Here is a 24,122-nt window from a genome sequence, read left to right as displayed (position 1 = left end):
CGCAGCAATGTGTGCGCCAACGCAAGGGAAAAGCACAGGAATGCCCCGTATTTCATAAATACAGTGCATTCCAGCACTTTCACATTAGCATAGGGCAGCACAGCAGGAAGACTTACAGCACTGCCCTACGCCAATTCGTCATAAATGAGGCCCTTTGTATTGACCACACCCCCACGCTCATTGACCTTTGGATTGATAAACACTATTTAATATTATTCCGCCACTGTAAAAATTATTTGCTGTGGGAAATTATGGCGCTTATGATTTGTTGATAGTTGTCGATGATAAGGAGTATCAGGTTCTAGAAAGTTTTATCAGAAGGGGGTCCTTACGCCTAACAAAATTTGACAAGGTGGTCTCGGAATCAAAATGTTTGAAGACCTCTGCCTTAGGGCATGTGTGTGTGCCACATGTGCACACACATGCCCCACATTTTTGGGGGTGCATCAGAGTGGGCTTTTAGCCCCCTAGCACCCTTGAATTGCATTCACAATTTGCGATTACCAATTTGGTGATCGCAACCAGAGTATGCCTTCTCATTCATTCCTATGGGCCTTTAGGCCCATAGGAATGAATGGAAAGGTATTCCGTAATAGCGAATCCCAAATTGCGATTTTGCCATTAAGGAATATGTAGGAATCACTATTTATTTTGAGAAGCCTTCATACCTTCCAATTTGTGATTCTATAATAGCGAATCGGTAAAATTCGCTACTATAAAATCGCAAAATGCAATGTTGATACATCTGGCCCTTAGTGTTGTGTCAAAACCATAAACAGCCACCACTACCTGATTGCCCAATGGGACTCATCCTTATGGACATTCACATGCATGATCTTAGTGAGCTTGGTGTTGGTGGGCGGAGTTGAATAAATGTCAGCCTCAGAGGTAACTAAACCTTTACTACTGGAGAAAGATAGATTAGTGGGATTAGATGACTCAATAATTTTATTGCAATAGTATTTCTTTTGAGTGTGTCTTTTTTTTAATTAGAGTTAATGTTGTCTTTGTATTTAAATTTGTCATGTATGTTTTTCTGAAAGCTTGTTCTAGTTGTTTATAATTCTGTAGAAGTGTACAGGTTTTAGCTGGAATATTCTTCTGTCTTGAGGTTTATTTTAACAGACTAGTGACATCAAGTGCAGAGATCATCCAATTATTGGCTCCTATGACATCATCCCCAATGTAGTTGGGGACAACCGGTTAAGAGGATTCCAGTATGGATTGCATCACAAATTTCCGGTTTAGTGGAATTTTACACATGCAAATGAGGTTTGTGAATATAGAATTGTGGAATTACCGTATTAAACCAAGATTAGATTTTTTTTTTAACTCAGGGTTGGACGTCTGGGAGCTCCATCAAGGTCCTGTGTGTAGCAGTAGGTGTCCATTATTCATTTAGTTATTTTGGGGTTTTATACAGCGATGCCTGCTGCATCGAGGCTACTTCAAAACACTATACACTTCAGCTACAGGACCAAGGGTTTTGAATAACAGAAATGCAAACAAATGAGACGTGGCCCATATATTACCTTACATACTTGCTTCAACAAGTCTGTGACATGGGGTGAAATACTGTAACAGTTGAAAGAACTCATACTGTGTGGGATTTCATATACCCCTCGCAGGTAGTGTTCTATCCTAGAAATGCTTTCAAATGTAATCTTGTCAAGGACTGGAATAAGTGTATTTCTAGAGTGGAAGTGGGTGAAAGCATCCCTAAATTAGGTCGATGGTAGTGGTAGGGGTTCATTTATGTGGAAAAATACTTCCCCGAGGGGAGAAACAAAAGATGTTAGCTGTGCTGATGCACATTTGCGTTTTGTTTCAGTATGCAGACTTTTCTACCTTGTGTAAATTCTGCATGCCTAATGTTATGCATTTAATTAATTCAGGATAACTATGACTTTTGCAGTTTTCCATGAGTATGCCTGTAATTCTTTGAGAAATCAATAAAAGATCAAAATAAATAAAATTTCAAAATTCAATAAAATGTTGCTGTAGTCATATGCATAATTATTGGAGATCAATTCTTGAAATGTCTATTCTAATTGGATCATAGATTCTGTGTCTGCCAACCTGTTTTAAATCATTACAGTATTAGCGTTCTGTTTTTACCTACAGAATGGAACGGGATGCAGTATTTACTCAGAAGAAAGCAGAGAGAGCAACACTTCGTGTTCACATGCGCGAGAAGTACCGACTTCCACAGGTATATAACATACGATAATAAAGAATATGGATGCAGGTAGGCTGTTTAGTGTTTTATTTATCTCCAACCAGCACTTTTTTTCCTACCTGAGCTATTTCTTTATGTATGTCTCTCATAGAGAGCCTCGATCGTTTAGTTCAATTTCTGAAGCTCATAATCCACTGCTATGACATAGCAACAGTTGATAACCAAACTGGTTACCCAGTGTTGATTTGTCATAAAGGCCTTCCAGGCCTGGCTGACAGGCCTCCTTGAGAGCCTTTTATATCACAAAAAATACTCCAATAGACTAACCAATGGTCAGAATGGATGGTATGTCACCTGTACCTTCGTGCAGGGAAAAACAAGGGAGAAACCTATAAATGAAAGGGACCTCTCCTGTGGAAGGTTGTGCTATTTACAACCGTGTGTTGGGGAAAAGCACCTTTTGTTTTTAATTACCCTCACACACCCTCGTGGTGTCATGCTTCATCATCGGGTCACCCCGACCCCTAAAAGTCGAGGTGGGCTCAACCACAGTGTTGGGAGCTCTTCAGATAGATGAAGACCGGGGGGCTTAAAGATAAAAAACCTCAGTCAAACCCCGGGTTTCCCTTTATTATTGGGTCTGGCTGGGTCAATAAAAAATCTAAAAACGCGTCTTATTGGAGTTTAATGGTCCTAAGACCCTAGTGCTGACATGTTTCAGTCCAAGGCGTCCATGAAGGTCTAGGACTTTCTTCAGGGCAAGAGAAGAAAATGGAATTATAGGATAGGAAGTCCCTATCCTCTCCGTGAAGCGAGGGAAGAGTAGCTACTTCTCGCGGTGTGTGAAGTGTTGGAATGTTTGTGTGTTGCCAGGCTCCATCTGTAGAGTAGAAACAAAAGAGGACACAAACATTCAATTTCCCCAAAAACATTTTAGTCAGGTGTATCGTGGACATCCTGCCAATCTTTGTGGGCATGCCGTTATGTGAGGAAAATTCACCTCACTGTACCACTCATCATGGTCATTCTGTGACATACTGATTCTATGTGACAGACCTATGGAGTGGCGATATTATTCGCATTCTAACACTATCTTTGTGTTAGCATGAGTTACTAGAAGTAGTTGTACCAATAAAAGCAGCCTCAAAATTGCAGTACGTAGATCACCGTCATTTGAAGTGTTAAAAAATTGTATGAAAGACAACACACCATGCATAAATATATACATTCACGCAACCACACCAGTCGGCTGTTAGTATTCTTATTGTAACTTACCCAAATTGGGGGGGCTGCACACTTCAGACAGGACGAAATCGATAATGTGGGTGGTCCTAAAGATAGTGTTAAAAGGCAGGAATGGTCGGGCGAGTAAAAAAAGCAGTTGCCAGCCTCCTATTACCAGGAGAAATGAATGCAGAAGGACACATCGCCCTGGTGTACAGACACGCAGCGTGTCTTAAAAATGCCAGCGAACTTACTTGTGGTCAAGTCCTCACCCAGCATATCAACCTAATGCGGCTCCGGTCCTCGGCTTGTGCATGGGTGTAGCTCAGGGCTAGCGTTTAAATGTGTTGAATTTGCGGTATAAAACTGGAGGGGAGGAGTGTCTCCCCCACGAAAACAGGAAGAGGTGTCATGACATATGAGAAACATCATGACGCGTGTATCAACAAACTACACCCCGATTTGGGAACCATGGGAAATGTAGTCCCAGGTACGCGGATAATCAGTTGAACCTCGAATATACAGAAAAAGACTACACATCCTATTCCTAAACGTCGATGTTTCCCGCAGATGATTGAATGTGCCCATAATGTGTGCAAATAGCCATAAATTCAAGTTCTAAATACACGAAAAGAGTGTTATGTGATGTCACTGAGGAGACATTATTCCAAAATGTAAGCAAGAGTTTGCCTCTACTGTTAAGGTGCAGTTGTGGTACTTGAGTGAAAAAGGGAGAGTTGAACCACTCTTAGTATATAGAGGGATTATAGGTAATCACTCTTGTTGTCTAATTGATGTCATTCAGCATCCCTCAGTGAAAAACATCCCCATAATTCACTGATGACTGTCCATAATTCTATATATCATTTAGAGGTTGCACACAACTAGCCCGATTCACAGAACTAACTTAAGATAAAATCCTAAACTTACTACTTTTGATATTCACAGAATGCACTGACTACTTTTGGTATTCAGAGAATGCACTTACTACTTTTGGTATTCACAGAATGGATTTACGACTACTAACTTTACGTCCGCACTCGGGCTGGAGATTCCAGCCCTGAGGCGGAGCTTCCAGACCGGAGGCGGAGCTTCCAGCCCGGAGGCGGAGCTTCCGGCCCAGAGGTGGAGAATTCTGCCACCGGCCGGAATCCCCACCTCTTGGTCAGAAGCTCCGCCTCTGGGCTCGAAGCTCCGCCTCCTGGCCAGAAGCTCTGGCCCGAGCGGGGTTGTAAAGTTAGTAGTCGTAAATCCATTCTGTGAATACCAAAAGTAGTAAGTGCATTCTGTGAATACCAAAAGTTGTACGTTTAGGATTTTGTCTTAAGTTAATTCTGTGAATAGGGCCCAGCTAGTCTAGAGGTTCTCTTTGACCTGTGATACATCTCGAACAATCCTCATTACTAGGCATTTCAGAATTATACTTTCTTTGATGGTGTCAGCTGGAGTTTTGAGATGTACTGTGACATCATTCAGTGGAAGCCCTTTAAAATTCACATGTTGGAGTGTTCTATTTGTATATCTTTGGAACAGTTAAGATATCAACTCCACTTAGCTCCATAGCCATCAGGACGGCCTCAACTCTGCGCCAATATAGAAAAGAGTTGACGACTTACCTCTTTAAATAACACTTCATCACCTTTCACTTACCATCCACAACCCAGCTTCCTCTCCCAACATCATTGACTTTATGCTGGTCTTTGACCATGTACAGTGCTCTGCTGCTTTTTGGCTAGGTTCGCATATAGAATATACATACATCAATTCCATTAATTTTTTAGGTCAAGCATTCAAGACCTCTTGTATAAACTTTAGTATATACTTATATGTATATGTACTGCAATACAATACTACAATAAGTAGAAAAGTGTTCGTCTGATGTGTCTAGATGATCTCGCTAATTACATGACTGATCTCTCAACAACATGTGATACAGTAGATCATAGGTCTCATCATTATTATGGGCGAAAGTGGTTAGGGATACAGTCCTGACTTGGTTTGTTGCACACGTAAACAGTTGTCATTAAAAGGTGAAGATAAGAGGCACCAAATCAGTTCTTGTCTCTGTCCAGTTTGCCACCCAGTCCTTTCCATTTGCATTTAAAGGGACTGGGGACGTGAACCAAGTCCATTCTTCTGTATTTTAAAGGGTCCTCTCAAATGTGCCTGAGGCACAGTCTGATGGTTATCAAGGCTGGATAGCCAAGAAATGCCTTAAGTTCATATTTATGTAGGATAAAACTTCTCTGCATGCTGTTTAATCTTCTGTACATCTTTGCTTGCCTAGAGTACTTAATTGATTCTAGATATTCATGTGAGAGACAAGGGGTTATGTATGATTACAGTAGCACAGGGTTACAAATAAAGACAGGAGGTTCATATGTCTCAACTCATGGTGGTGTACTTTGGCTACAATTATTGCTTTTACCTTGGCAGTTAGATAGAAGCAAATATGTAATGCAATAGAGTATTTACGAGGCATTTAGACATGTGACCTTGGTTATAAATAGTGTATATTTAAAAAGAAATAGATTGGAAAAATAAAACACTGATCGTTTTTCATGGACCGCTTCATGCCTGGTTATTGGTGGGACTTAGAATAGGTGGGATTTTAGAATTTCCGAAATAGCAAAAGGCTAAGAGAATTTTGGATATTCAATGGGAAACGTTTTCAAAAGTGGGGGTAAATGGTTGAAAAAGCATCTTTCTCACCTGCTCCTGCACTTGGTTCTTGGAAGTCTTCAAGAGGTGTGGTTGATCGGTATGGAGTCGACAGGACAGCTGGTAATGTTGGATCTAGTCCAGATGCTAGGTTGTGTGTAGAGTATTTTTGTGCATTTTTTTAGCGAGGTACAGAAAGATGAAGAAAATTCTGGATTGCAATAGAAGCCAATGTGGCTTTTCATGTGAGTGATTATGGATTTGATCTTATTGAGGCTGAATATGACCTAAAGTGTTGCTCGCTGGCATAGTTGTTCTATGATCATGGACACTAGACTTTTCTGCCAGTCCAAGTTTCTGGGGTTCATTTTTATTGGTGGTTTATAGTTAAAACAACATATTCAAGAACCCTGTTTACTTTTATTTCTTCATCTGCATTTTAGAAATAGCAATGCCTGAGATACTAAAAGATAAACCAGGTATAGCAGATGTACAACAGGTACTGGGCACACGTATGATTAAAACATTTGTTGTAGTACAGTTGTTCGAGACAAAAACTATTGACACCGGTGGTGAGGTAAAGACAGTATATGGTGCTTTATACAGGCCTTTTTTTCTCTGTTTTTACAGACGCCAGCCGACACGTGTTTCATCAACAGGGCAGTGCCTGTGACTCATCAGGGCTGTAAGTGGCGTGTAGTGCGATCGGAATACCGGTGATGGTATGGTTATCAGGAGGGAGTGGTAGTCAGCAAAAGTAATGATAGGAGAATGATTCAAGCGAAACAGTAGGGTGCGACTGAAGCGGTATGACCTAGGATAGTAGGTGATCTGCGGCGATATGTGGCGGTGCGGAAGGAGCAGAGCATTTGATGGCATTTCCTCTTATGCCTGCGTCATGGAGTCTGGCGGCGAGTGTGCGGTGGGAGACGGTGTCAAAGGCTGCGGAGAGGTCGCATAGGATCAGGGCCACAGTTTGGCCTTGGTCGAGGAGGGTACAGATGTCCTCTCTGGCGGCGAGTAGGGAAGTCTCGGTACTATGGTTGCTGTGGTATCTGGATTGGGAGTGGTCGAGGATGGAGTTTTCTTCAATGAATTTCGTGAGTTGAGCATTGAAGGTCTTCTCGGTGACTTTGGCGGCAAAGGGAAGGAGGGAGATTGGTTGGTAGTTCTTGAGGTCCGAAGGGTCTGCCATGGACTTCTTGAGCTGGGGCTTGACTTCTGCGTCGGGGAAGGTGCAGGTTTCGAAGGTGGTGTTGATGGTGCAACATAGTTCCGGTGCAATGGCACAGCAGCTCTGTGGAAGACTTGTGGAGGGCAGGAATCCATGGGTGCTCCTGAGTGGATACCTTTCCAGTTGATTTGGTGTATTCGTTGGTGGTTTGGGTCCAGGCAGAGATGGTGTGTTGGTTGGCGTTGTTGGAGGAGTGGGTGGTCTCGGAGTCCAGGGTTTGTTTGTTGAAATTGCTTGTTGCAGAGGTTCTGGGAAGGGGTGATATCCGAGGCCTCTCTTGGGGATTTGGTCAATTCTTGGATGATGCTGAAGAGTTTTTTCGAGTTGCCAGCGTTGGCGGTGATCTTGTTCTAGATGAAGGTTCTTCTGGTGGATCTGATGAAGGGTGGTATTCTGTCATGGCTTTCTTGTATGTGGTGCGGTCTTCCGCCATTTTGCTGTTTCACCAAATCTTCCCTAGATGTCTGCAGGTGCACCTGGATTCCTGGAGATCGGCGGTGAACTAGGTGGCCTTCCTGGGGGATAGACTGTTGGGGTTCCGGAGGGGGGCGAGTTTGTCTGCGCAGTTGGAGATCCATCTGTGTAGTTCTTTGGCAGCGAGGACCTGATAGTCAAATACTGTGTGTTTCATTTTTCACTATTGCAAGGCTATCTGTCCCATAGGCTAACATGGAGTTGCTTAGTAACATCTTACAAATATAACATTCCATTGGGACAACATTTAATAACACATCTTTTAGTAAAGATGGTTTTTAAATTGTGTGTTTGAAAATGCCACTTTTAGAAAATGAAAAAAGTATCCAGTGCGTCATCACAAACCAGTTCCAGGTCACACTGCCGATCAATTGTCTCAGTAAACCATCCTTAGTCTTACAGGTATTCTTATTCATCCATTGTTTGTTAATGTTCTAATTCAAACAGAGGCAATGTGATATAAAAACTTTTATTGCTCCAGGAATGCACATCTGGGCTTTTTCCAACCGCTCAGTAAATCACTTTCCATTGCAAGTAACCAAATTGGGAGTCCACCCAATGCATTTCAGGCAACTAGCCCTTCGTCTTGGGTAACTAGAATTTAAATTTAAAAACAGCCCATCAGAAGCCATTTAAATATATTTTAAGCTTTGCCACAAACATAGTATATACGGTACATCTTGTGTTTAAACATTTGTTATATAAAAAAATGTACATTCCTATTGTCCAATGATGACATCAAATCAGCCAAAAAGTGCGCCTTTTCATCCGTGGTAAAAGAAACAAAATAAACAAAGTATATGATTAAACCAAGCCATACACAATGCACCACATAAACCAGCCACCCACCTCAATAACACTGCAAGCATCAGTTGTAATTCACCTCTATCCCAGCCTCCCCCTCTTCGGTGTACTGCTTGTTCGAGAATCGATAAAACAACCCTACCTTTCAACCAATGTGATAAACTCCTTGACGAGCACCGCCGGTGCAAACATTTAAACCTGCTGGGCAGCAATATTCAAACGTAAGATACCATATGACCCCAAGAATCACCTTCATATTCCAACGCACAAACAAAAACTCCTAAACAGATTGGACACCGGCAATTACGTGTAATCTCCAAAGCAATATTTAGTAAGTAGAAATACAACCTAATTATAAAAAAATTAAAAGAACGTGTCCCTGTGCTTGAATAGTAAAACAGAAACATCCACATTGCACAACCTAACCCAACCGCCCACCTCGATAATACTACAAGCGTCTTTTGTAGTTCACCTCGGAGTCAGCCTACACATCTTCATCTTTGGTGTGCCGCTTGTGGAAAAAAAACCTAACTATTGCCCAACCTATAAACCAGTATAAAAATGCCCTTTACAGACCCCACAAGTGCAAATATGTAAACCTATGTCACATTGCCTCCGTTTGAATTATAAGGTTAACAGACAACAATGGATGAATAAGATTACCTGTAAGACTGAGGATGGTTTACTGAGACAATTGATCGGCAGTGCGACCTGGAACTGGTTTGTGACGACTCACTAGTTATTTTCTTGATATTCAATTTGTGCCTTTGGGACAAAGCACATTCTGAGCACGCACACCAAGAGTTTGCCGGAGCATTATTTAAAACTATTTAAAAATTCAAGACACTAAAGGGAAGGAGTGCATTACATCCTGTTCTCATTTTCTGTACATAACACTTTTAGAAAGTGGGCATTTTCTTGCTTAGCCATCCTATGTGCCTCTGCTGGGTTGGGTATTGACAGTCTGGTTTTGCAGTGGCAGGAGCTGGGGATGTGCATTCACTGCAGACAGCCACTGAGGGCGTTGCGGTGTGTCCTGCCTTTCCTGGGTGACCCAGAGCTGAGCTGAATAGGCCGGGCTGCATTTAGAATAGTGGGAGGAGGTTTCCTTGCACCTGAATAGTCCCTGTCTCCTGTGCACAGTGCTGTCTCTACCTCCTGCCAGGAAGCTGGACCAGAGAGGAAAGAACTGGTTTGGACCACGCTGAGAGACTTTTTGCCACAAGAGAACAAATGAAAATGTGGTATGAATATTGAGGCCCAGACCCCAGACCTTTAGAACTCTTCTGATCATGGAACCTGCCAAGAAGAAGAAATGGAAGAGCTGTGAGGAGGCACTACCACTTTGCTGTGTGCTTTGCTGGGTTGGCCTGCAATGGCTGTTTCTGCTTAGCGCAAAGAAAGAACTGACATTTCTTTAACTTCTTTGTTTGAGTTTCTCCAAGGGCTTGAGGTAGAGATTGAGCCCTGTTCAAGAAGTCTCAGGACCATCACATTCTTCAATTTCATCTGCTATCAGCACTGGGAACTGTGTGTTTTGTGCTGCGACACAAGAAAAAAGCAACCCAACACCCTCAACGATGCCACTGCCGGCTTAGTATACTGAAGACCCTGAAAAGGGACCCTGTTCACATGGCACCGCAACCCTGGTCTCATCACCCCCACTTCCACCAAGGTGCTGCATGCACCGTGACCTGTGGGCACCGCACTTCGCACCGCCTCGCTTCACATCACTGCCCTTGTACCCCTGACGACAATGCTCCACACGGACACCGACAGCGCTGCTTGCGCCGTGCTTTGAGGGCAATACTTGTAACTCACACAACACACCGCCCCGTCCCACAACGCAGCCTTGGCCTACTGACGCCGGTGCCAGTGACTGTTTCATCAGCCGATGACAGTGCTTCGGCATCGATGCAGTCTCTGCTTGCACCATGATCTGCCAGCACCACAACGAGCACTGCACTACTTCACATCACAGCCCTGGTCTCACCAAAACTGCTGGATGACCATCACAGAGCCGCTGCTGCCACCACAACCTGATGGCACCGCACCACTGCACTTTGCACCACAGCTCTGAAGCCCCCAACTTGAAACGCATGAAGTTTGAGCTGCATTGCTTGTGACTCACCGCGAGATCCCAGGCGCCCTGTATTTCTAAAGGTACTGTTTTTGGGTCTTCCCGACACCGTAGCTGGCCCGCAATGCCGCGGTCAGCCAGAACTGTTTGGATTTGATGTTCATGACACCGCGATAGCCCCGGACAGAGCTATCTACTTCAAGAATCTGTATTTTAGGTCTATTTTTGCTCATTTATATATCTAAGAACTGTATGGTGGAATTTTATTGTTTTGGTCTTGTTTGTAAATCAAATATTGGATATTTTTCTAAAACTGGTGTGGTATCCTTTTGTAGTGTTTTTACTGTATTATTTATTTATTTGTAGAGCGGCTAATAGCCTGGGGTGTCTAGGCGCTTGTCATCCAACATCAAGCCATCACTGAGATTATAATAAAGGCTAGAGTCTAGCTTTTCCTACCCCAGCTTGATAAAAATGGTTTGGGGACCTCAACTAACACGTGTGTGGAGGAATTCAAGTTTCTGATCGGGGTATACCAGCGGAAGCGGTCGAGCATATAAGCGGGTACCTGCTTATGCAGTGCCTCTAAGGCGATGCAGAGGGCCTTAAAATTGATTCGCTTTTCCACTGGAAGCCAGTGTAGAGCTTTTAGGGCCAGCTTGGCAGAGGAATAATTTGGGATACCAAAGAGCAAACGGGCAGCAGAGTTCTGTAAAACCTGCAGTTTCACAAGAAGTGCTTTGTTTATGCCAATCAGAAGGCTGTTACAGTAGTCAAGCCATGACAAGACTAATGCAGAAACCACCATTTTCTGTAGGTCTGGCGGTATGTAAGGAAATATTTTCCTCAGAATCTTCAGCAGGTGGATGAAGTGATCACTTTCACATGATGGGAAAAGGACAAGGTGGTGTCAAAAATGACTCCTAGATTCTTCGCATTATTGGCAGGAGTGGGGGGCCTAGCTCCAAGCAGGGGCAGCCTTAGGCATGTGCAAGCTCTGCACCTGCACAGGGCCACCAAACCCCAGGGGCCACCACGCCAATAAATATCCTTAATATAATAATCCTCTAAGGATGGATACATATTTGTGTGGTGGCCCCTGGCAGGGATTTGGCGGGCTCCGGCTCTGTTCCACTTCCAAACAGCCTGACCCCCTCCCCTCTTCACTGGCCTTCGCGCTCCGCCCCGCCCGGACCCCCTCTTCCGGGGCCTCCAACTATGCTCCCTGCCCAGGGCCGCCATGAGCCTAGAGCCGCCCCCCAAGGGCCACCAATATGAGTCTCAGATGGGTGGATCTCTCCCAAAAAGGAGAACCTCCGTCTTATTAGAGTTCAGCTTGAGACAGTTCTCAGACATCCAACTGCTCACCTGTCGCATGCAGGCATGAAAGTTGTGAGTAGTGTCCCGAGTATTGTTTGAGATAGAAACTATAATCTGGGTGTCATCAGCATATGACACCATGGCATAGCCATGAGATTTGATCAGTTTAGTCAGGGGGACCACATATATATTAAAGAGGGTTTGGCTTAGGGCTGAGCCCTGAGGGACCCGACATGGAAGTTTAAAACTCTGGAACCTGAGGCCGTACACTTCCACAAATTGTTCCTGATCCATGAGGAAGGATTTGAAAAGAGATAGAGCAGGGCCTGCTCTGCCTATTTCATGGAGGCAAAGTATTAGGAGGCTATGATCTACCGTATCACACGCCGCCGAAATATCCAGTAATATCAAGGCCGCCATGCCCCCGTTATCCACAGAGCACCTGATTTCTTCTGACGCCGTGATCAGAGCAAGCTCAGTGCTATGACCACTCCAGTAACTATACTGTGAAGGGTCCAGAATATGATTGTAGGTGATGAATGAGGCCAGTATTTGATTCACATATTTTTCCAGAAGTTTTGCTGGTAAAGGCAGTCAGGCGATTGGACGGTAGTTGCCTGGATCTGATTTGTCCATGTTAGTTTTTTTTAGAAGTGGTAAAATGGATGTCTTTTTCCACATTTTAGGAAAGATTCAAGTTTTGAGGACAAGGTTGCATAACTCAGTAAGATGGCAAGTGACTAACTTCGTCTCAGAGTGTATAATCTTGGGTGGACACTGGTCCAGTGGTGTACCGGAATTGGTGACAGGAAAACATGTGATGACATGCTCACTGGTTATGGGCGGAAACTCAAAGAGATGTGAGGAGTGAGGAATATTGGAGTCGTGGAGACACATTCTTTCTGCATCAGAGAGTGAAGATGGGAGATTATGGGAATATTAGAGTCCTGAGAATCCCCTCTTCCAACATCATGGAGTGCGGACTGTGTGAAATTATCCAATACCAGTTGAGCCGCAGACAAATCATAGATACTCATTACCTTACTACAATAGGTGGCCGCTAAGGTATCACAAAAGGCTTGGTCTGGTATATTATGTCTTGCTTCTTGTACTTGGCTGAGTTTTTGAATTGTAGCGAACAATTCTCTGGAGTTTGTCTTTGCTTTTTAAATGTTTTTTGAGAAATAGTTGATCTTGGTGTTATGGATCATGCCTTTGTAATGAGTTAATAGTTCCTGGTATCGCTCTTTTTCCTTTATATAATATGAGTGTCTCCAGCGCCTTTCTTGTCTGCGGCATCGCCTCTTAAGAATTCTAAGATCTTCTGAAAATCAGGGTTCGGTGGGGGTCGTCCTTGTGATTTTCCCTGCTTTTTGAGGAATTGTTGCTTGCTATTATAGTCTAAGGATGCTGTCTCCGGATCTTGGGATAGGATGGGTATGCTCATGCCTAGTTGAGAGTTGAACTTGGTTTTATTCAGGCGATACTGTTTGTTATATTAAAATGCTTTACCCACTGCCTCTGCGATAAGCTTGATTGCTTGTGACAAGCTACCAAGGGGGTCAGCTGGGGTTATTTTAGAAGTGTATCCCCCTCATGCTGACTGGGAGGAAGGGTCCCTACTTGGGCAGGGTAACAACCTGCCAACTAGAGACCCCCATTTCTAACAGGAGGCCTTTGAATCCTTTGTTGTATTTAACTTGGCACAGTAGGGGGCCTCGAATCTGACAAGAAACCCAGGACCGGTTTTGCCCTTATTAGGGTTCATCAGGCAGTTAAGCTTGGTTTCAGTGGGACAGTGTGTCAACCCAAGTGGGACTGGTATGCCCATATGTGGGGCCCATGCACACTGTGTCAATAGAACTGAGCTATACCGGACTGATGAGCCCTAATCAGGGCAAACCAGTCCTGGGTTGCTTGCCTTCGAGTTCAGAAGAGGACCCTTCCTGACAGATCGGGCTGGACTGTTCCCATTGGAGCAGGGTCAAGACTGATCTACATATGGCTGGGTTCAAATACCCGGATGCCTTACTGTCAGGGCCTATTCTGTTCCTAATTGTGATTCTAACTGTTTTTATTTTGCTTGCCTGAAAGTATATTCTGTAAATTTTCAGTGAAGGGAGAAAAATCTTAAAGGAGGATTAAATATTTAGAACTTATCTTGTACTTTGCACTTTGATTTTTTTCAAGTACTGACACAAGTTTAGACCATGTTGGTTGACAGCCATTACTGGGCCAGCATGAGTCGCCATCTTTGTTCTGCGCTCTGGTTGTTTTATGGCCACTTTATTTAATAAACAGTGCATGGCCACCTTACCATCAGTCCCTATTCTGTTCTTAATTATGCTTTTAACTTGTTTTAACTTTGTGTGAAAGTTTATTCTGTACGTTTTCAGTGAGGGGAGAATTTCAAAGGAGGTTTAACTATTTAGAGATTTTCTCACATCTTGCAGTTTGATTTTTCTCACGTGCTGACACCATTTTAGACTGTGTTGGGCTACAGCCAATGCTGGACCAGTATGAGTAGCCATCTTTGTTTGGCGCTTTATTTGTTTTCAGGCCTCTCTATTTAATGGACACTGGTGCACAGGCACCTTACTTTCAGTGCCTATTCTTTTCCTAATTGCATTTGTCACAGTTTTGTTTTTACCTTTTGTTTGCCTAAAAGTTTATTCTGTACATTTTCAGTGAGGGTGGATAATTTTAAAGGAGGATTAACAATTTAGAACTTATTGTGCACCTTGCACTTAGATTTTTCACAAGTTCTTACACCAGATTAGAATGTGCATGTCAACAGCCATTACTGGGCCAGCCTGAGTTGCCATCTTTTTGTGGTGCTCTAGTTGTTTCCCGGCCACTCTGTTTAATGGACACCAGTCAGCAGACCTGCAGCGGGATGCCAAAGGCAAGCCCAGCTGCACCAGTCTACCTCTGGACCCTGGCCATTTTACCCCAGTTAGCCAAATCTACTCTTCTAATCAACTCTATACATTAGAAGCAAGTAGTAAGTGCTGGGGCGTAAGAAATTGGGTTGTTGGTTGACTGGGGTGTGAGCCCTGGTCAAGCAACAACCACAATCCTTGTCAGGGTAAGGCACCAGCACACCAAATTAGCCTGTGCTCAACCGTCTGGTAGCTTGGCATAGAACAGTCAGGCTTAACTTGGAGCAATGTGTAAAGTATTTGTGCAAACCTTCAAACAGTAACAAAGTGAAAACACATCACAAAAGAAGCTCACAACAGATCTAGAAAAATAAAGCAAGAGCAAAACAACAAATATCCAATTAGTAAAACCAGAGATATTGTATTACAAAAATGTTTGCAGAAATTACCACCAAAAAGCAAAAAGCGCAAAATATTGTCGTGCAGGATTGGGACAATGTAAAAGGTGCAGGCTGACTGCAATGGAGAACAGGTCCCAGATTTGCCAGCTGAACAAAGTACCTGAAAATCCTGGTTGCAGAGTGTTGTCAAGGATGCGCTGCACACCCAAAGCGATGCATCGGTTACGAGATGCAATGAGGATGCATTTGGAAGTCCCGCTGTGTTGCTGTTGAGGTTCTTGTCGATGGGGTTTGTGATGCGAAGTCTGGCGTCCAGGATGCGGCGCGCAGTTGGGATGATGATTTGGTTCCGAAGAACTGCATCTCTGCATTGCAGAATCTGGCATCATCGTCAAGGCTGCAGTCGATGAGAGATATGAGGGCCTGTGCCGAAGATGCACTGTGCAGCAGTGGTTCCAAAGCCATTGCAGATTGTGACAACGATGCAAGTCCTTGTGACAGGTACCATCCCCGCAGCAGCAGAGGTGCATCCGTTATGCTCAGTGTTGCAATGCACAGCAGAGGACAGGGGTCAGTTTTGCTGGATCAGCAGAGGCTGGTAAAGCACCTCAAGCCCACTTCCAAGGGTCTAGGATTGGGGTGGCACCACTGGCAGGGTAGATTCACAAATGGCAGAGTCGAGGCATAGATGCAAGTTTTTTGGAAGCCTGTTATATGCCTGAGATTTCAGATCAAGAGGCCAGCCAACTAGCGCTTGGAGTCACTCTGGGCTCTGAGCTCAAGAGATTCAGGTCCAGTCCTTCTTACTCAGGCAAGAGAGCAGTGGGCAGCAGGTTAGCACAGCAAAGCAGGAATCCAGCAGAGTGCAGTCCAGCAGAGTGGCAGTCCTTCAGCAGCACAGCAGTCCTTCTACCTCGCAGAGTACCACAGATCCAGAAGTGTACTGAAGTGGTGGTATTTGAGATCCAGTATTTATACCCAGTTGGAGGAGAAGCTTTTAGAGGTTTCCCTTTGAAGTCCCCCATTATCCTGCCGTCTCTGCCCTGGCCCCAGACTAACTACCCAGGGTATGCAGCCCTTTGTGTGGAGGCAGTACACAGCTTAATCAGGTGTACATGAGGCTGGGCCCTGCTCTTCCCTCCCTTCCTGCTAGTGAGGGCCCATCCAATCAAACCTAAGCTCCAATCGTTTGTGGCTGCTTGGGAGGAATACTCAAAGCCCAGCTGTCACCCACACCCAGTCATTTGACTCAGAGACAGGCTGCAGGCTCCAAATGGCTAAGGCAAGAAAATGCCAAATTTCTAAAAGCTCCACAATCTAAGGGTTTGCCCTGTTACTCCCACCACAACCTGGGCATAAGGAATAGCATTTATAAACAAGTATTTGCGATGCAATCGGTCTCGCCTTTGGGACCTTATATGTATTTAGCTATGCAGCACACCTGGGTGCTGAAACATCTACTGTTCTTTAACATGGAGAGAAAGTAAGCACCAGACTGCATGACATGCCAGGTATGGGAACACATGCAGAGAAATATTGCCTTTCAGCAGGAAAAGATATTGTCCAAAGCTCTGTTTTTAATATAAAATCATGGCCTTCGGTGGTCAAGATTTGAAAAAACTATTATTGTCTACAGGTGCTTGTGGAAGACAATGTCTATGGACTGGAATCTAGAGAATGCTAAAGTGAGTCTGGTATTTTACTGACCTCTGCTGGTTGTTTTCTACAAAGAAAGTTAAATAGATGCAGTTGCCAGAAAAATAAAAATAGAAAGTCCCTCAGCAGAAAGCAATTCTAGTATTTTACTGACCTCTACTGGTCCTTTTTTTTAAGACAGTTAATTAGAGGCAGTTCAAAAGAAAAAACATTCCGTAAGCGGAAGCAGAGAAGTCCTATGGCTGATCTCCAGAGGCCACAAAGTACATACACATATTAGTATATACTAATATATAAGTATATACTAAAGTATATACAGATGTCTTGAATGCTCAACCTAAAAAGGGTAATGTGTGGATCGAATGAAGAGGTGACTCTGCTTGAAGAAATAATTAATTAATCTCAATCACTATATGTCACTTTACAAATCGAAATTTCATTATGAGCCCTAAATCACAAGCAAACCCAAATCCAAGTATCGGGTGTGTTTTATCAGGCAAATAAACAACTAGTACATTCACAGAACAAAACAAAACATGTTAATACACATATCCTAAAGTAACATAGTGCAACACATATCTAAAACATATAGATATACTTAATTTCTCTTCCAAACAAATCTTCACTATGGCTGCAAAGCTGAATAACCAGTAGCAGTCCATAGAAAAGATAGTCCAGTAAAAATGCACACAGGAGGGAAGCAAGAGCCCCTCATAAAACTATGGTATGTATCACAAATATATGAACTTTTTATGCTTATTCAGACTCCTCCAATCCGGAAAGTGGCTTTTGTTTGCTTTCTCGCTAAAAGAGGTGCCTTGTTTCCTGCCTCTAGTGGTGGGTTCAAAACGTCCACTGGGAGTCTGTCAGTCTGCCCTCAGACATGAAACGCATTGTTCAAGGAAGGTGTCTCTTAGTCGAATTGCCATTCTACCCGTCCATCCGATCGGGTTAGTGGAAGCCTGGAAGGAAAACTTTCTAAAATCGGCATTTTCAGAATTGTAATTTAAAATCCAACCATAAGTTAGGATTAGTATCCCAGAGACACCAAACATGAACTGATTATGGGGCATGGCCGAGCAGCAAGATGGCTGCTTTCTGAAGTGTCTGTGCCGGGAGAGTACACTATCCGGCAGTTATACAGCATTTAAACTACCAATCCACATGTCTAACTGTGTGGAATGGCTGCAGAAGGCGACGCGGCACAAACTGATGTATTTAGCCCTGCGGTGTGCTGTCATTTAATGTAAGAGGTAGACATTGCAACTTTGCGGCCTGGGCTGTGTGGCAATCGCCCTTGGCGCTGGTAAGCGGAGGAGAACTCGCTGCGTTGCCTTACCTGGATCGAGGGTTGCTGACTCCGGACCCGGCTGCCTGCCTGCGTGGGCTGCTGGGACGTGGCAAGGGGGCTGGGGGACTCGGTGGCTGCCAGGCAGCCGGGCAGGCTCCCGTGTGGTGCAGGGGCTGCCACGGCTGCAGAGGACCCCGTTTGGAGTCATCAAGTGCGGCCGTGTCGGCCCGCGGCGGCAGCTGGTGTAGAGTGTTGTCTGTGGGGCCTCGGGACGTTCCCCATGGCGTGCAGGGCTGCGCTTGACTGGGTGGCCTGAAGCAGAGTGCACGCGGGGCCTGAAGACGCCGGGAGGGCCAACTGCGGCGGCAGAAGAATAGCGGAGTGACTCAGTGGGGATCGCTGCTGTGAACATCACTGAGGGAGAATCGTGACCCCGCTGGACCCAGGTACTGCGCCCACATTACACAGAGGACCCAAGGAGAGGGAGCCGGGGTCTCTCTGTTAGCACTTTGGTCCGATGATTGGGCGTCGCCGCTAGACCTTGAGACACAGACTGTAATTAAAATGGGACAATTACACCAGCACACCCTCTCCCCCCCCCCCGTCTTAGAGACTAGTAAACAAAACTGCATTGCTGAAATTGGAAGGCGGACAGAGGGGGGCCCCATAAAGCGCACCTTGATATTGCTGGCCTGGCTGTGGGAACATACAGTTGCGAATAAAAGCACGTTAGAGGCCCTTAGCGGCCCGGCTGCACACAGGTAGTCCGGATTGTGCATCGCGCCCATAGAACATTACGAACTCCTTTGCCAGCAATGATAATCCATCTTACATTTACTCAAAGCTGTGGCAGAAACCGTAGAGCTCACTGCATCTTGCTCTCCTCTCTGGTTTTACTTGGCATTGTAAAGTAAGTGCATATACATCAGGGGATCTTCACGATAACCAGCAAGGAAGACATGACAGCTACACTTTCACTTTGCTGCGACATATGGTATAAGGCAGTGCGCCACTGACGTTTTTCAACTGGGAGACAGCGTGGATCTTCGTCATTCGTAAATTGCGACGCTGCTGCTATTGTTGACCACCAATAACTGGCGGCATATTGCCAACTGGCCCAACGCTTGTAGTTAAACAGATCCAAACAGCACCAGTAGTGACAGCACATTGGCTCTACAACTGTATGCGATCTAGCGGCGCCTATCGGATGTCCGGAGTCCCTGCCTCCGTCCCCAGAGTGCCTGGGCTGTCTGAGGGTGCTACAACCTGTGCCTTTACGAATTGGGACAAGTGCCACAGCCAGGGTGCTGCCATGGGTAAAACGGGCAACAAACAAGCCAAGATTAACTTTGAAAAATGCACCACAAGATTGCAAGATGTGGATTCAATGCCAATAACCATCTTGCCCGAAACGCAGCTAGAACCTGAGCAGGAAGAAGACATCAGAACTATGCTGCGGGAGGTGAAGGTTAGCTTGCGGGCAATAGACTCTAAACTAGACTCCTCAGTATTAATGATGGACCATGTAGACAAACATGAATCCCGAATTGACACCTTAGAAACCAGGGTCTCGGATTCAGATGACCGCCAAGTTGAGACACAAGAGCGTCTACTTCGCATGGACAAGGTGCTCGAAGTGATAAAGGCACGCAACGAGGACCTCGAAGCGAGGTCGTGGAGGAATAATGTCCGTAGCAGGGGCATTCCAGAGTCTATGAACATAGCAAACATGGAGCAATATATTGAGGGTCTTCTTAGGGGTCTGTTTGGCTCTGGTCTGTCTGAGACCTTCCTGGTGGAAAGGGCACACCATACTTTGGGACCTAAGCCCCGGCTGGCACCCAGCCGCGGCTGACATTGGCTTGTCTACTGAACCACAGGGACCAAGATACTGTCTTAAGCTGGCCCGGGAGAAGGGGGACATACAACATCATGCCAATAATATTGCGTTTTATCTGGACTTCACGCAGGAAGTCTAGGCCGCTCGACGAGAATTCCTCCCAGACAAGAAACTCTTCCAGAAGACCGGCACAAAATACGCCATGCTGTACCCTGCGAAGCACAGAGTACAGACTAGGAGCAAGCCTTTGATTTTTACTGAGGCCACCAGTGCCGATTTGAAGTTTGCCAAACAAATGGCGAAAAAGCAGCACAATGGAGATTGGGCGGCTGCGGCCTCCCCGAGTAGCCAGCTGAGTGATAACGACTAATGTTTTGTGCATGTTTGATTGTGTACCAGGTGTACGTTTTATAGCCCGAAGCCATATGTTCATGTAGAGATAAAGCAACTTGGAACCCAACAAATATACTTGGCCACCCTGTTGCTCTGCGACAGGGCAGTTCCCTGGTAAATCCACTCCCCTCTTGGATGCTTCCCTCTAGTCCTGGGTTCCCAGGGCCTATGTTTGCTGTGGGATGTTTTGGGAGTGCACAACCTGTTTGGGTGGTTGGTGTGGAAGGCGAGTTGGTAGGGGTTGTCCTTTTTTTTTTTGTTTAATGCAGTACGTACCAGGCCCAATTTTGCTGATACTTTTTATGGACAGCATAACACGTTTTAGATGTAAATACATCACACACTCTGATAGCTCATTAAGGGTGCCACTGAGACCAGACGTATGGCACATGGAAGCTTATGAAGTAGGATCCTCCCTCGTCCACTACACTGGCTTGCTCTGTGCTTAAATATCCAAGCTTACTTGCCTTACCTGGAACATACGAGGTCTTAACGACCATCGGAAAGTGCGTCTGGTTCAGTCATATTTGGCTAGGCATGCGGTAGACATCTGTCTCCTGCAGGAGACCCACCTTAGGGAGGCTGCCCGGTCTAGACTGGCTAGTCACAGATGGAGTGAGGTACACATGTCTAGTTATTCTAACTTTTTTCGTGGGCTGGCAACATTGATTAGGAGGGGAGTGCCCTGGCAGATGTAACAGTTGCTTAACAACTTAGAAGGTCCTACATTATTTTAAAGGGGCTACTGTTTCACCAGTCAGTAATCATTGCTAACATATATGGCCCCAATGTGGATGATCACGCTTTCTTTCAACATGTTTGGCATAAGATCAAGTCACTGGGGGACGCTGAACTGCTTTGGAGACTTTAATATAGTCCTCTCGTTTCACATTGAAAGAGCAGGCATATCGCGCACGCACCATCCGCAGGCTTCAATGGTCTTGAATGGTTTAATACTAGACCATCGCCTACTCGACTCATGGCGCACGCTACATCCTACTGATCATGTAGGCACGTGCATAACACAGCAGCACAAGGAATGGTCCAGAATTGACTTTTGTCTAACAACTATAGGCCTACATAGCTGGATTGTAGAGGCGACACATTACACCTGCACACTTTCAGATCACATCCCGGTGGCTTTGGTGCTTTTGGTTCCAAAACCCTACCAACAACCATTTGCGTGGAGCCTTCCCCCTAACGCACTCTTAGATGCAGCCTTTCGTGAAAGCATTATGATGCAAATCACAGAATACTTTGAGCATAACACAGGGTCGGTGGACACAGCAGGAACATTGTGGGAGGCGTTCAAGGTGGTGATACGTGGGTCCTGTATTGCCGGGCAGTCAGGGGTGCTTCGTGATATTCAGGGCAGTCTGGGCAGACCGGAAAAGGACATACAAGAACTAGAAACTCAATATTATTGTTCACCATCCCCGCGCCCCTAGGTGATATTCACAAAAAAATGATGGAGTTTCAGGAGGAGGCGGAGCATGAGACTCACTTTTTACATAAATATGCAACTGCATACCGCTGTGGGGAGGGAGATAGGCCAGGCATAACGCTGGGGAACCTCCTAAGGGCACCCAGATGGTCAACATTTGTCACAGACCTCGTCACCCCTGATGGTGACATGGCACGCTCTCCACTCGCTATTCTGGCCACCATGAAAGCCTTTTATGCACAGCTATACACCCCTCGGTCCTGCCCACCTGACGCTGTCTTGTCAGACTACTTTGACTTAGTGGAGCTACTTTGGCTCGATAGGGCCCACCGGAACTACTTAGATGTCCCGTTCACGGTGGAAGACGAACGTCGGTTAATTGGCAGTTTGCCTGCGGATAAGGCCCCTGGGGCACATGGCCTCACGGCAAAGTTTTATAAAGAGTATTTGGAGATATTGGCACCACAGAAGCTGCACAATCCGGCACACTGCCCAGTTCTATGCGCAAATCTATTATCATTACTATATTGAAGCCCCACAAGGACCCCTTGAAGTGTGACCCGTATCGCCCACTCTCCCTGATTAATCTGGACACCAAAATCTTCGCCAAGCTCCTGGCAACCCAACTTCAACCACTGCTTCCCCTGATTGTTCGGCCAGACCAGTCTGGTTTTATACCTGGGAGGTCCACTTCCCTTAAGCTTAGGATGTTGTTCGCACTCCTACACTTTCTTGCCCCTCACATCCCAACAATTGCTGCTCTTTTGGATGCTACCAACGCATTTGATTCCTTGGAATGGGACTCCCTTTTTCTGGTTCTATACAGGTTTGGGTCTGAGTCTCCTTTTTATCCAACAGATCAAGTTGCTATACACATTGCCCAGAGCGCGTCTGAAAGTAGATGGATTAGTGTCCGACCCATTATCCATTACAAGGGGCACCAGACAGGGCTGCCCCTTGTTGCCTTTATTATTTGCTGTAGCAACAGAACCTTTGGCAGCCACAATCAGGCAGCATCATGCGAACCGAGGAATTGGTTTCACCACAAGGGGCCTCACTGTGTCCATGTATGCAGATGACATCACTTTATACATGACAAACCCCAAAGACAACTTTGCACCACTGACACGAGAATTGGTGCGATATGGAGGACTATCTGGAGTAGAGGTCAACTGGAGCAAATCTGTCATTATTCCCCTGACATCAGATACTCAACCCTTTGACGTTGACTAACCCATTGTCTGGGCGACTGGACCAACACAGTACCTGGGTGTATGGATAAGTAATGACTTACAAGAGATTTGGATGACAAATTATGGGAGGGTGGTGAAATGTATTGAAGATAGAGTGCGTAGATGAAAACACTTCCAATCAGGATTGGCCGCTAAGCGGTGGCCAAAATGATAATTTTGCCTAAATTACTATATTTATTTGTAAACGTTCCTGTTCCTCTCACGGTGCAATTCTGTAAACGTTTTAGGTCCTTAACGATTGAATTTGTATGGGCAGGGGTCAGCCTTGGATTTCTTGGGAGGTGCTCACGTTTCCAGAGGCTCAAGGTGGGCTGGTGACTCCAGATTGCGCCCTCTATGCCTACAGCGGCCAGGGGCAGTTTTTCACTACTGGATACACCCCATTCCATTCCAGCCCATTGGTGCCATCGAATTAGATAGGGTAGTGCCTCTTTCCTTGGCCACCGCCATTTATCAACCACATAAACGCCCACGTAATGAAGTGGATACTGTTGAGGCACTGCACCTGGCCTGGAGAGGATTGTGTAATCAAGCTCATATTGCCATACTTTATGCCCCCTCCATGCAGCTGGCCAACAGCCCAGTGAGCCCTACACTCATGGACAGCAAGGCGCAGGAGCGCGTGCACCTACATCACATACAGGTGGGCAAGGATTTCTACCCGGGAGAACATTTTCACACACTACAACAGATGTGTAGCCCTGTGCCTCCCTCAGTGCTGGATGTGCTAATATACTACAACTGCGTGCAGCCTGCAAGAGCAGATTCGGAACGTTCCCTAACCCACCCCGACACTATCTGCACTCAAAAATGTACTTACTGTTAAGTTGGGCCATAAGCTGATCACTAGGCTTTACACAATCACACAAAGGGACTGTCCAATCATTGTACCAGCATTTAGGGGTGAATATTTCAGATGAGCAGTGGGATTTCAGCTGTAGACAGCTAGAGCAGCTATCCCCTAACTATCGCCTTTGACTTATTCA

At 45.3% G+C, this 24,122-nt stretch overlaps 1 protein-coding gene across 1 annotated transcript in view; it reads left to right on the top strand.

Annotated features, from left to right (window-relative positions):
* CPLX4 (complexin 4) overlaps positions 1-24,122 on the top strand; it is a 284,560-nt gene that overhangs the window by 171,674 nt on the left and 88,764 nt on the right. The window contains exon 2 of the mRNA XM_086962923.1: positions 2,125-2,212. Within this exon, the coding sequence (XP_086819049.1) occupies positions 2,125-2,212 (88 nt within the window). The remainder of the gene's footprint in view (positions 1-2,124; positions 2,213-24,122) is intronic.

The sequence above is a fragment of the Lissotriton vulgaris genome, chromosome 3_1 (genome assembly GCF_964263255.1).
Source record: "Lissotriton vulgaris chromosome 3_1, aLisVul1.2, whole genome shotgun sequence".
Lineage (NCBI taxonomy): Eukaryota > Metazoa > Chordata > Amphibia > Caudata > Salamandridae > Lissotriton > Lissotriton vulgaris.
The sequence above is the reverse complement of the archived record's forward strand: the minus strand, read 5'-3'. Positions and strand labels throughout refer to the sequence as shown.